Source organism: Chiloscyllium plagiosum, unplaced genomic scaffold (assembly GCF_037043375.1).
Source record: "Chiloscyllium plagiosum isolate Xiang-an unplaced genomic scaffold, Cpla_swu_hap1 HiC_scaffold_4, whole genome shotgun sequence".
In the NCBI taxonomy this organism is placed as follows: domain Eukaryota; kingdom Metazoa; phylum Chordata; class Chondrichthyes; order Orectolobiformes; family Hemiscylliidae; genus Chiloscyllium; species Chiloscyllium plagiosum.
Genome location: NW_028270142.1, coordinates 16,731,227 through 16,743,644, shown reverse-complemented (window position 1 = coordinate 16,743,644; position 12,418 = coordinate 16,731,227). Strand labels below are relative to the sequence as shown.

General features: G+C 40.9%; 1 protein-coding gene across 1 annotated transcript in view; it reads right to left on the bottom strand.

The window, feature by feature from the left end:
• Window positions 1–12,418, bottom strand: part of LOC122549388 (uncharacterized) — a 510,886-nt gene that overhangs the window by 262,992 nt on the left and 235,476 nt on the right. Inside the window, exon 12 of the mRNA XM_087985979.1 lies at window positions 3,714–3,797. Within this exon, the coding sequence (XP_087842105.1) occupies window positions 3,714–3,797 (84 nt within the window). The remainder of the gene's footprint in view (window positions 1–3,713; window positions 3,798–12,418) is intronic.

Below are 12,418 nucleotides of genomic sequence, written 5' to 3'. Positions count from 1 at the left end.
AAGACATTAACAGGATGCAGAGCTGGGCTGAGAAGTGGCAGATGGAGTTCAACCTGCATAAATGCGAAGTGCTTCATTTTGGAAGGTCAAATTTGAATGCTGAATATAGAGTTAAAGATAGGATTCTTGGCAGTGTGGAGGAACAGTGGGATCTTGGGGTCCATGTACACAGATTGCTGAAAGTTGACACCCAATTTGATAGGGTTGTTACGAAGGTATATGGTGTTTTGGCTTTCATTAACAGGGGAATTGAGTTTAAGAGCCACGAGAGTTTGCTGCAGCTCTATAAAACCCTGGTTAGACCACACTTGGAATATTGCGTCCAGTTCTAGTCATCTCAATATAGGAAGGATGTAGTTGTTTTAAAGAGGGTGCAGAGGAGATTTACCAGAATGCTGCCTGGACTGGAGGGCATGTCTTATGAACAGAGGTTGATCAGACTGGAGAGAAGGAGGAAGAGAGGTGACTTGATAGAGGTGTACAAGGTAGAGACATAGATAGAGTAGAGAGCCAGAGACTTGTTCCCAGGGTAGAAATGGCTGTCACAAGGAGTTATAATTTTAAGGTGATTGCAGGAAGGTAAAGGAGAGATTTCAGAGGTAGGTTCTTTACATACAGAGTGATGGGTGCATGGAATGCACTGCCAGCGGTAGTGGTAGAATCAGAGACATTAGGGACATTTAAGCTAGTGCTAGACAAGTACATGGACAGCAGTAAATTGAGGGGTGTGAAGGTTAAGTCGACCTGAGATTAAAATAAGTGCTTGGCACAGATCATGGGCTGAAGGGCCTGTACTGCACTGTACTGTTCTATGCTCTATGTTCTGTATAAATTTGGAAAACACAGTTCAATAGCATCAGTCCACAAGGTTCATTGAGATGTTCCTACTGCTTTGTCAGATCTTTCTGTTCTTCAATCTCCATTCAGTTTTTTTCATTACTTCACAGGAGGTGCATGATGACTGGTACAGTAACAACAAGGCCTCTTAGTTACTGGTTAAAGGCAACAGCAATTGATGGAAGAAAATAAGTCTAAATATGATAACTCCGCGTCTAACTATCCCAGTGTTTCTATGTTGGCTAATCAAAGCAATGGAGACTGGCTTTGAGAACTGTTTACCTCTCCTACTATCTCCTGCTTGTTGTCTCTTTCATTGTGCAGTACTCTTACCACCTGGCACACCTGCTCCTCCTTATTCTCTTTCCTATATTGATACCTTTTCGGCACCTGTATGTGATATAACGATTCTTCTTCCTATGATCAACAATAGCTACTTTACTAACTCTAACTACTTTGTATGAACCACTGAACTTCTCTTTCAAAGATTCACCATGCAAAGGTAACAATATAAATACTTCATCTTGAAATATTCTAGATGCTGAATGTTTGTCTATTCATTCATTTTCACTTCTGAGATCTTAAAATATTTGTGCGTTACTCTGCATGGTTTCTGTGACACTTTCTAGAAACATTGACATGTAATCCAGCTTGGAGAATTTATCTTCTTGTTTCAAGAACTTGCCCTCATCAATTTTAAAGGACCTCTGATCTCATAACTATAAATCAATTCAGATGGACTAAACATAGTAGATTTATTTGAAGAACCGCTGATAGCAAATGGTGAAAAAAATCTATTCCTTTCTCCCAATCCTGAGAATATTTATGATCTTATGTCTTGATCATAGTTTTGAGAATCTGATGGTATTTCTCCAAAGCACCCTATATTTGCAGCTAGTAACAGTTGATTTCCATTGTTTTATATCCAGACTACTAATGATTTTGCAGAAAACATCAGACATAAAGTTAGAACCTTGATTCTTGTATCTCAATTGGTAGTCCATAACAAGTAAACAAAACTTGAATTAACTTTTTCACTACTACATTAAAAATAGATAGCCCTTAACAAAATAGTTTCTGGAAATCCAATTATCAGATTCATAATGGCAAAGATACATTAATATTCTATTTTCACTTTGGTAATGTTCCTACATAATTTATAAACATGAATAAATGGTTCTTCAAAATCTTGCACGGGTATCAATGGTTCTGGTTTAATTACATGTTGAGATTTTCCTACTACCTGATATTTATGACACATTTTACAGAACTGCACTAGGTCTGAATGATATCTTGACCAAATAAAATAACTATGCAGCGACGCTTACATTTCCAAACTCCTATATATTCTACTATTGGAATTTCATGCACTAACCATAATATCTCACTATTATATCTGGGCAATACCACTATTTGATTGTTAACTGTCCATTCTTTGTCCAAAGGTCTGTGAGGATATCTCCACTTCCTTGTCAGAACTCCAGTTTAATGCAATATCACTCCTGTACTCCTTCAGCCTCAGCTTCAGTGTGAGCTGTCTTATTTAACTCTGCATCTGTTTCCTGAGCCTTGATTGACGTGCCAAATATGTATATTAATCTCAGCACAAAAATCTTAGAATTAACTGTATACGTAGCTCAATAATGATGTGATAAATGTAAATCACTTCCAAGTAGCCTCTCTTGACCAGAAAATGAAGATTTATTACTTTGGGTTGCAGACCATATTAGGAAATTTAAAGAATGTTTTCTTACTTTTAATTTCTCTCTCTTAATCCTTACAAATGGCAGGAATCGCAGATAGATAGAATGGTGAAGGTGGCATTTGGTACCTTGACCTCATTGGTCAGGACATTGCGTAATGGAGTTGGGATATCAAATTGTGACTGTGCACGACATTAGGGAGGTCACTTTTAGAATACTACATACCATTCTGGTCATCCTTCCATAGGAAAGATGTTGTTAAACTTGAGAGGGTGCAGAAAAGATTTATAAGAATGTTACTGGGACAGTAGAGCTTGAGCTATAGGGAGAAGCTGAATAGTCTAGGGTTATTTTCCCCAGGAATGTCAGAGGCTGAGGGGTGACCTTATAGAGGTTTGTAAAATCATGAGGGGCATGGATAGGATGAATAGTCAAAGTCTTTTTTTTTGAGGGTATAGATTAAGGTGAGAGGAGAAAGATTTTAAAAAGGGCATGGGGGTTGGGGGTAATTTTTTTATGCAGAGGGTAGTGTGTGTATGGAACAAGCTGCCACAAGTGGTGGAGGCAGGTACAATTACAACATTTAAAAGGCATCTGGATGGGTAAATGAATAGAAAAGGTTTACAAGGGATTATGGGCCAAATGCTGGCAAAGGGGCTAGGTCAGATTGGGATATCTGATCAGTGCAGATGAATTAGACTGAAGGGTCTGTTTCTGTGCTGTATGACTCGATGATTCCATAATCCAGTCCTTCTTCTCAATCTACATATATCTTTGTTTGCCTGGTTAATAATGAATTCACTCATTTTAATTTAACTTCCTCATCAGTTCAAATTTCCCCAAATCACAATTTTCTGATTGGCCCATGTTTCTTCAACTTCCCAGAGATCCTATTGCTCCTTTTGCCTTTGCTGACCTTTATCAGTTTGTAGCTCCAGAAAGTCAATGAGTAAAAATTATTAAAAACTAAATATACACAAACAAGTCTACTGAACAACATACGCCATCTGATGACCTGCTCTAACGAAATCTGGGCTATCATAAAATTGATTGATAATATGTCCTTATTCTATCCAGATGGGCAACACAAAAGATACTCAATTATGTAAACTGATGCATGAAAAACACTAAGTCATGAGAAAAGATTCTGAAGTTTATTTATAACATAATTACCTCCTCATAGCAGGCCGAGTATTGCGTTTGAGCCTCCACTAACTGTTTTTGCAAAGCACACAATTTGTTTTCCTTCTGATGAATCTATAAAGCATAAAGAAATATAATTCACATGTACAATTTTTCCTTAGTGTTTTTTACCATCTTAATGTATAAAAATCTGGCCCACCTATACCTAGTAAAGTGCTGCAATTTTTATACATATATTGAAAATAATTCAGTGCTGAACAATGGACTGCATTTTTGGTTTCCAATGTTTCAACACAAGATATATATAAAAATGCGCAAATTTCATGTTTCTATTCACAATGATGAAATGTCTGATGTAGTGACTAATAACCCACTCTATATGCTGAAAGTTTACCTATGGTTTCACTCACAACTGTCGAAATGCAATTTTGCAGAATGTGACTCAGATGGTGTAAATTAGATATTAGTTTCTATCAGCGCACAGGGTGAATGAACCGTTCAGAAGATCCTGCAGTAACTGCACCTTTAACAGCATGAAAGGCTTTTATTTCTCCATTTTCTAAACACAGAAAAATGTATCCCTACAATTCAGAATATTGAATGTCTTATAGAAAGTGAAAGGTCATTTGTAACTGTCCACAGGATTGATGGAGTTAAGATAGCTCTTTGACCTTCACCCTGCACTCATGAAGTACAGTCTCAGATGACAGAGCATCATGCAAGTTTTTGGAGACTGTCCTTTTCATTCCATATCACACTGTAGCTATGTTCTGATATGTGCTCATAATTGTACATCAAGAATTAATTATATCAAGTCTTCCCTCATTAAATGGCAAATGGTCTTCTAGCACTGCTGAGGCTGTAATTTGCATAAATTCAAACATGACATTTTATTTACTATTTTTGATCTGATCCCGTGGAATAATTTCTTTCGAGGCCTAGATAAACATCAAGGTCATCTACTGAATATGTATAAATTAAACTGAAGAATATAATCTGTACTAGAAACTAATTTCACAACCTTGGTAATCAAAACATAGTTCTCTTGTAAACATCTAAAAAATTTTATATAATAAATATGAAATCCTAATATATTGAAAACAGCAAATGACAACAAAGAAACATTTACATGTGAGTTTTTGATATTAGTGAATTATTATATATGTTAATAAACAATTTCCCAAACAGAATTTATGTTCCTTACATGGAATATAATGGTATGAAAGTAATATATCTAAAGAATTCACTATTTTTTCTCTTTTTTGATAAAAAAAGCCATAAAACACAAAATGAAAACACATTTTGTCTTCAATAAACTTAAATGACAGAAGTGAGGGGTGAGTCCTCCTTTCTATTTTATAGAATCCAAAATCTTTTCCAAAATGAAAATTGAAAACTTTCATTGCATTTAAAGCAAGGACAATATTCAGGAGAGATTGTATATCAAATATATTTTAAAATCTGCAAAAGAAATGCTTACAAATTAGCATAAGAATTTGTGATCGCAAATATATCACAAGATTTAACAATGCCACTTTTATACCAAAAAACTATGGTGAAAATGTTCACAACAGACAGACTCTGAATCACATGCAATTTTACTGTAAAACCAATTTCAACCTTACTTTTATGCACGATAGAGCAGGCTCGAAGGGCCTAATGGCCTACTCCTGCTCCTTTTTTCTACATTCTTCTGTTTCTATTAATATATGAGTGAGAGCGGAAATGGTAGCTGACCAACAAGTGCTTTAATTAGATGGTTGCTTTATTTAAGGTTAAGGTTAGGATTTTCCTAGCATTGGACAATGCTAGTGTCAGGACCAAATGCAGATGCCAAGCCCACAAGCAGTAGCCAACAGTACTCGGCAATGTCCAATTAAGAGTCTGCTGCCAGGCTTACCCTAAGTTGAAAACAGCAGCCTAGCTCTCTCACGAGCAACACAGAGAACTGGCAAATCTACAGAGGTGGCTGCTTTTGAGGTTGTAAGGAGAATGAGATAGTGCCTCCATTATAAGATGAAGGAAGAAATAAATTCATTCCCATGCTGGCGCCTGTCAGTTACATCCCAACAATTAGAGAGGAATCCATCTAGCGGTGGCTACAGGGCCAAGGCAAATTAGTGGTAGCAGAGGTACCCTCATTGAGGCGTAGAACCTTGGGTTCAAAGGCCTTTTATCCTCAGGAGACTGCCTTCAAATTTGCCATATATTGAAGGAGTAGCCAGTAGACACTCCTCTGCCAACAAATTACCAGAAGCCTGGAAAAATGGGCAATTGTTCCTTTAATAATGGAAATTAAGGAAAAATTACCTGACAACCAGAATGATTGGCAAGCCCTCACAGGATGGCCCCACAGAATTATAGCTCCCCCAAGACTGCCACCGAGTGGCAGTAATTCCTTGGTCTAACTGATCCATTGATAAAAAAAATCCTATGGACAGCATGGTGCTTCCTTGTCTGAGCTGAGATATCATGTTTTGTTATAAAACCTTACGTTATATTGAGAAGGTGACTTAAAAGAAGTTCTGGGCTTAACACATGAATGAACAGAAACCTGCAATCCATTCTAAAAGATGAAAGACTTAACAATCAGGTGTGTTCAATATATCATTTTAGTTGCATGGCACTGTGATCTTTTGCTATAAACTCTGTGTCTTAGACTCCACAACCACCTGATGAAGGAGCAGTGCTTCCAAATAAACCTGTTGGACTATAATCTGGTGTTGTGTGATTCTTAACTTTGTCTACCCCAGTCCAACACCAGCTCCTCCACATCATGGCTACCAGCGACACCACTAACTGCCAGCTCACAGTGGAGAGGATCTCCAAGAAGATCGTGCATATCGACACAGACATCAGGTTTCTGCAGAAATGTAAGAAAGCAGGAAAGATCCCAAAAGGATTACGGACCACGAACTCACTCAAGTTGACCTACAACACAGACTACCCTGAGGGGCTTTGCCACTGCACCTCTCACAAACCCCTCAATCATCTCGTGCACCAGCTCTACAGCAGGCGCCATAACCTTGAAATCAACATCCAGCAGTAGTTATACAACACTGCCAAGCAGACAAAGGCAACAGAACTATACCACGTACATGCACATCAAGGACAAGAAACTGGAGAAACTTAGCATCACCACCAGCCAAGCCTTCCCTGGTGCCACAGTTGAAAACGTTATCACGACGGGTAAATTGATTGTCAACTATCTGGACCACACCCTTCAACCTGCAGAGAATGAAGTTCTCAGCTGAGGGCTCAATTTCTGCCCCACCGCCAAAATGAACCCCACTGGTCTTGCAGCAGACATGGAGGAATTAATCAGACGAATGAGACTCCGGGAATTCTTGCAAGATGTGAGCAGCGAACCAACCGACAAACCAGAATAGTCATCAGAGAGATCTGTGAATGAGCGACCAAAGAAGCAGTCAATTTGGCCCTTCACAATGTATGCTCAAACTGTCAGGAAATGTGCGAATGCCAGATTCACCAGCCGCACCAATAAGGTAGAGCAAAACATCACCCAACCACAACACAGTGCCATCCAGGCTCTCAAAACCAATCGCAACATTGTCATCAAACCAGCAGATAAAGGAGGAGTCGTTGTCATTCAGAATAAAATGGAGTACTGCAAGGAAGTGTACCGACAGCTGAATAACCAGGAACTAAACAGGCAACTACCAGCCGATCCGACCAAAGAACACACCAGTGAATGAAACACATTGATCAAGACTTTTGATCCAGTCCTTCAGGGTTCCCTACGTGCTCTTATCCCATGTACTGCTTGCGTAGGGGACTTCTACTGCCTTCTGAAGATACACAAAACCAACACACCTAAATGTCCCATTGTATCAGACAATGGGACCCGGTGTGAGAACCTCTCTGGCTATGTCGAGGGCATCTTGAAGCCCATTGTACAGGGGACCTCTAGCGCCTGTCATTACAGATGTCCTACAAAAAACTCAGCACCCACAGACCAGTCAAACATTCTCGTCACAATGGCTGTTTCAGCTCTCTACACCAGCATTCTCCATGATGACAACATCGCTTCAAAAACCAACAACTGCCAATCTCTGAGCACCGTCTTGCAACTCATCCACTTTATCCTTGACCACAATATTTTCACTCTTGACAACCAGTTCTTCATTCAGACACACGCAACAGCCATGGGGACCAAATTTGCATTCTAATATGCCAACATTTTCACACACCAGTTCGAACAACACTTCTTTGCTGTGCAGGATCTCCAATCAATACTCTTCATCAGATGTATTGACAACATTTTCTTCCTCTGGACCCATGGTGAGGAGTCACTGAAACAAGTGCACCGTGACATCAGTGAGTTTCATCACACCATCAGACTTACCATGGACTACTTCTTATCATTGCCTCATTCTTGGACATATGCATCTCCATCAAGGATGGGCACCTCAGTATCTCACTCTCCACAAACTCATGGATAACCTCACAATGCTACAGTTTTCTAGCTGCCACCCTAAATATATTAAAACAGCCATCCCTGAGCATACACAGGATCTGTTCAGATGAGGAGGAACATGACAAACGCCTGAAGGTGCTCAAGGATGCCCTCATAAGAACAGGATACAATGCTCAACTCATTGACTGCCAGTTCCAACGTGCCACAGCAAGAAACCGTAATGATCTCCTCAGGAGATAGACATAGAATGCAACCGATAGGGTTGTCTTCTTGTCCAGGACTTTCCGAGAGCCAAAAAACTACGCCACGTTCTTTGCAGCCTGCAACACATGAACGATGAGGATTAGCGTCTCGCCAAGACCTTCCCTAGGCCTCCACTTCTCAGCTTTAAACAACCACCAAACCTTAAACAGACGAGTGTTCGCAGCATACTGTCCAGCCTTCAGGACAACATTGACCACAACACTGTACAATGCTGTCATGGCATCCACTGCAAGACATGTCATATTATCAACACAGATACCACCATTACACATTGGGACACCACCCACCATGGATGTGGCAGGTACTCATGTGGCTCGACCAACATGGTCTAAGTCAAACTCTGCAGGCAAGGATGCCCTGAGGCATGGTACATTAGCAAGACTAAGCAGACGCTACGACAAAGGATGAATGGGCACCGCACAACAATCAATAGACAGGGATGTTTTGTCCCAGTCAGGGAGCACTTCAGCGGCCAGGGACATTCGGCCTCAGATCTTCAGGTGACTGTCCTCCAAAACAGACTTTGGAATAGGCAACAATGCAAGGTGGCCGAGCAGAGGTTCGTAGCTTTGATCAGGATCTTGGGTTCATGTCACAGGACAGGTGACCCCACAATACTATACACTTTCTCTCTCTCTCTCTACCTCTCTGTCTCTGTCTCTCTCTCTCTCTCTCTCTCTTTTCCCATCCCAGTCCTACACCAGCTCTTCTACATCATTACAATTAATTAGACACAGCTTTATTTCCAATTAACACTCTTTTAATGAGATGTTCTGCAGAGAACATGAGATTATTGAAATTACGTTGGTCATATGGTGTACATCGGTCAACTCAAAAGATTCTCAGTTTCATATATATCATTGGCTAGGGTTGACATTTCAAGCATAAGCTCTTCATCAGGAATGAAGAATTTATGCTCGAAATGTTGACTCTCCTGCTCCTCGGATGCTGTTTGACCAGCTGTGCTTCTCCAGCACCACTCTTCGACTCAAATCCCGACTGCGCCCTTTCCAATGCTTCCATATCCTTTCCATAGACTGTAGGGATTGTAGAGACTATAGGGAAATAGATGGTGACATCTTGCAAAATGTCCAGATTACAGAGGAGGAAGTGCTGGATGTCTTGAAACGGGTAAAGGTGGATAAATCCCCAGGACCTGATCAGATGTATCCGAGAACTCTGTGGGAAGCCAAAGAAGTGATTGCTGAGCCTCTTGCTGAGATATTTGTATCATCGATAGTCACAGGTGAAGTGCCGGAAGACTGGAGGTTGGCAAACGTGGTGCCACTGTTTAAGAAAGGTGGTAAGGACAAGCCAGGGAACTATAGACCAGTGAGCCTGACCTCATTGGTGGGAAAGTTGTTGGAGGGAATCCTGAGAGACAGGATGTACACGTATTTGGAAAGGCAAGGACTGATTAGGGATAGTCAACATGGCTTTGTGCGTGGGAAATCATGTCTCACAAACTTGATTGAGTTTTTTGAAGAAGTAACAAAGAGGATTGATGAGGGCAGAGCGATAGATGTGATCTACATGGACTTCAGTAAGGCGTTCGACAAGGTTCCCCATGGGAGACTGATTAGCAAGGTTAGATCTCATGGAATACAGGGAGAAGTAGCCATTTGGATACAGAACTGACTCAAAGGTAGAAGACAGAGGGTGGTGGTGGAGGGTTGTTTTTCAGACTGGAGGCCTGTAACCAGTGGAGTGCCACAAGGATTGGTGCAGGGCCCTCAACTTTTTATCATTTACATAAAGGATTTGGATGCGAGCATAAGAGGTACAGTTAGTAAGTTTGCAGATGACACCAGATGTAGTGGACAGCGAAGAGAGTTAACATAGATTACCAACAGGATCTTGACCAGATGGGGCAATGGACTGAGAAGTGGCAGATGGAGTTTAATTCAGATAAATGCGAGGTGCTGCATTTTGGGAAAGCAAATCTTAGCAGGACTTGTATACTTAATGGTAAGGTCCTCGGGAGTTTTGCTGAACAAAGAGACCTTGGAGTGCAGGTTCATTACTCCTTGAAAGTGGAGTCGCAGGTAGATAGGACAGTGAAGAAGGCGTTTGGTATGCTTTCCTGTATTGGTCAGAATATTGAGTACAAGAATTAGGAGGTCATGTTGCAGCTGCACAGGACATTGGTAGGCCACTGTTGGAATACTGCATACAATTCTGGTCTCTTTCCTATCGGAAAGATGTTGTGAAACTTGAAAGGGTTCAGAAAAGATTTACAAGGATGTTGCCAGGGTTGGAGGATTTGAGCTATAGGGAGAGGCTGAACAGGCTGGGGCTGTTTTCCCTGAAGCATCGGAGGCTGAGGGGTGACCTTATAGAGGTTTACAAAATTGTGAGGGGCACGGATAGGGTAAATAGGCAAAGTCTTTTCCCTGGAGTCGGGGAGTCCAGAACTAGAGGGCATAGGTTTAGGGTGAGAGGGGAAAGATATAAAAGAGACCTAAGGGCAACTTTTTCACACAGAGGTTGGTACAGGTATGGAATGATCTGCCAGAGGAAGTGGTGGAGGCTGGTACAATTGCTACATTTAAGAGGCATTTGGATGGGTATATGAATAGGAAGGGTTTGGAGTGATATGGGTCAGGTGCGGGCAGGTGGGACTAGATTGGGTTGGGATATCTGGTCGGCATGGACGTGTTGGACCGAAGGGTCTGTTTCCATGCTGTACACCTCCACGACTCTGTGACTCTATAATGCATTGACCAGAAATGTATGCAATACGGTCGCACCAGAGCTGTATACAACTACAACATGGCTTCATGGCTCCGAAACTCAATCCCTCTACCAATAAAAGCAACACACTGTATGCCTTCTGGATAACCCCATCAACCTGGGAGGCAACTTTCAGAGATCTATGCACATGAACATCAAGATGTTTCTGCTCATCCACACTACCAAGAATCTTACCATTAGCCCAGTACTCTGTATTCCTGTTACTCTTTCCAAAGTGAATTACCTCATACGTTCCTGTATTAAACTCCATTTGCAGCTTACTTATGTCCCTCTGTAACCTGAACCATCCTTCCGCACTGTCCACGACTCCACCGACTTTAATGTTATCCACAAATTTATGTACACCACTTGTAACTGAATTCCAAGATGAACATTTTCCATCAACCACCACCCTCTGTCTTCTTACAACTAGCCAATTTCTGATCCAAACTGCTAAATCACCCTCAATCCCATACCTCCATATTTTCTGCAATAGCTTACCATGGGGAACCTTATTAAATGCTTTACTGAAATCCAAATACACTTCATCAACCACTTGCTCACCTTCTCCAAGAACTCAATAAAGTTTGTGAGGCACGACCTACCTTTCACAAAACCGTGTTGACTATCCCTAACCAAGTTATTCCTTTCTAGGTGATTATAAGTCCTATCTCTTATAATCCGTTCCAACACTTTATCAACAACTGAAGGAAGGGTCACTGGTCCACCAGGGTTGTCTCTATTCCACTCCTTGAACAAACTGTCTTCGAGTAGGAGGTTGTAAGCTGCCTCTGTAAAACACTGCAGTTTTTGCACTTCACTCATGCTGGTAAAGAGCAATTTCCAGAATTTGACCTGACATCGACGGACTGGGAATGTATTTCCAAATTATCAAAGTTTGTGACTTGGAGAGGAACTTGCAGGTGCAATCATGCACCAGAAGCATATACATTTTTAGGCATTGCATATTTGAAATGTGCTGTCATAGGAGTCTTGACAATTTGCTGCAGTGAAACATGCATGTAGTGCACACTGCTGCTACAAGGTGCCAGTGGTGATGGGAATAAACACTTAAAGTGATGGTTGGTGTAAAGACATTATAGCTTTCAGCAGTGTATTTTGACCTAGTTTTTTTATGAAGAGAGGTTGAGACAGAGATGACAAGTCCGTACCAAGCCAATAAGGTTAACAGCTTGTGAGGCCTTGGGTTTTTTTTTAAAGTTGGAACAATGGAAGCAGCATAAAGGGATGTGGTCAAGCTCCCACAGAACCAGGAATTTAGTTTAACTTTCAGTAGTTA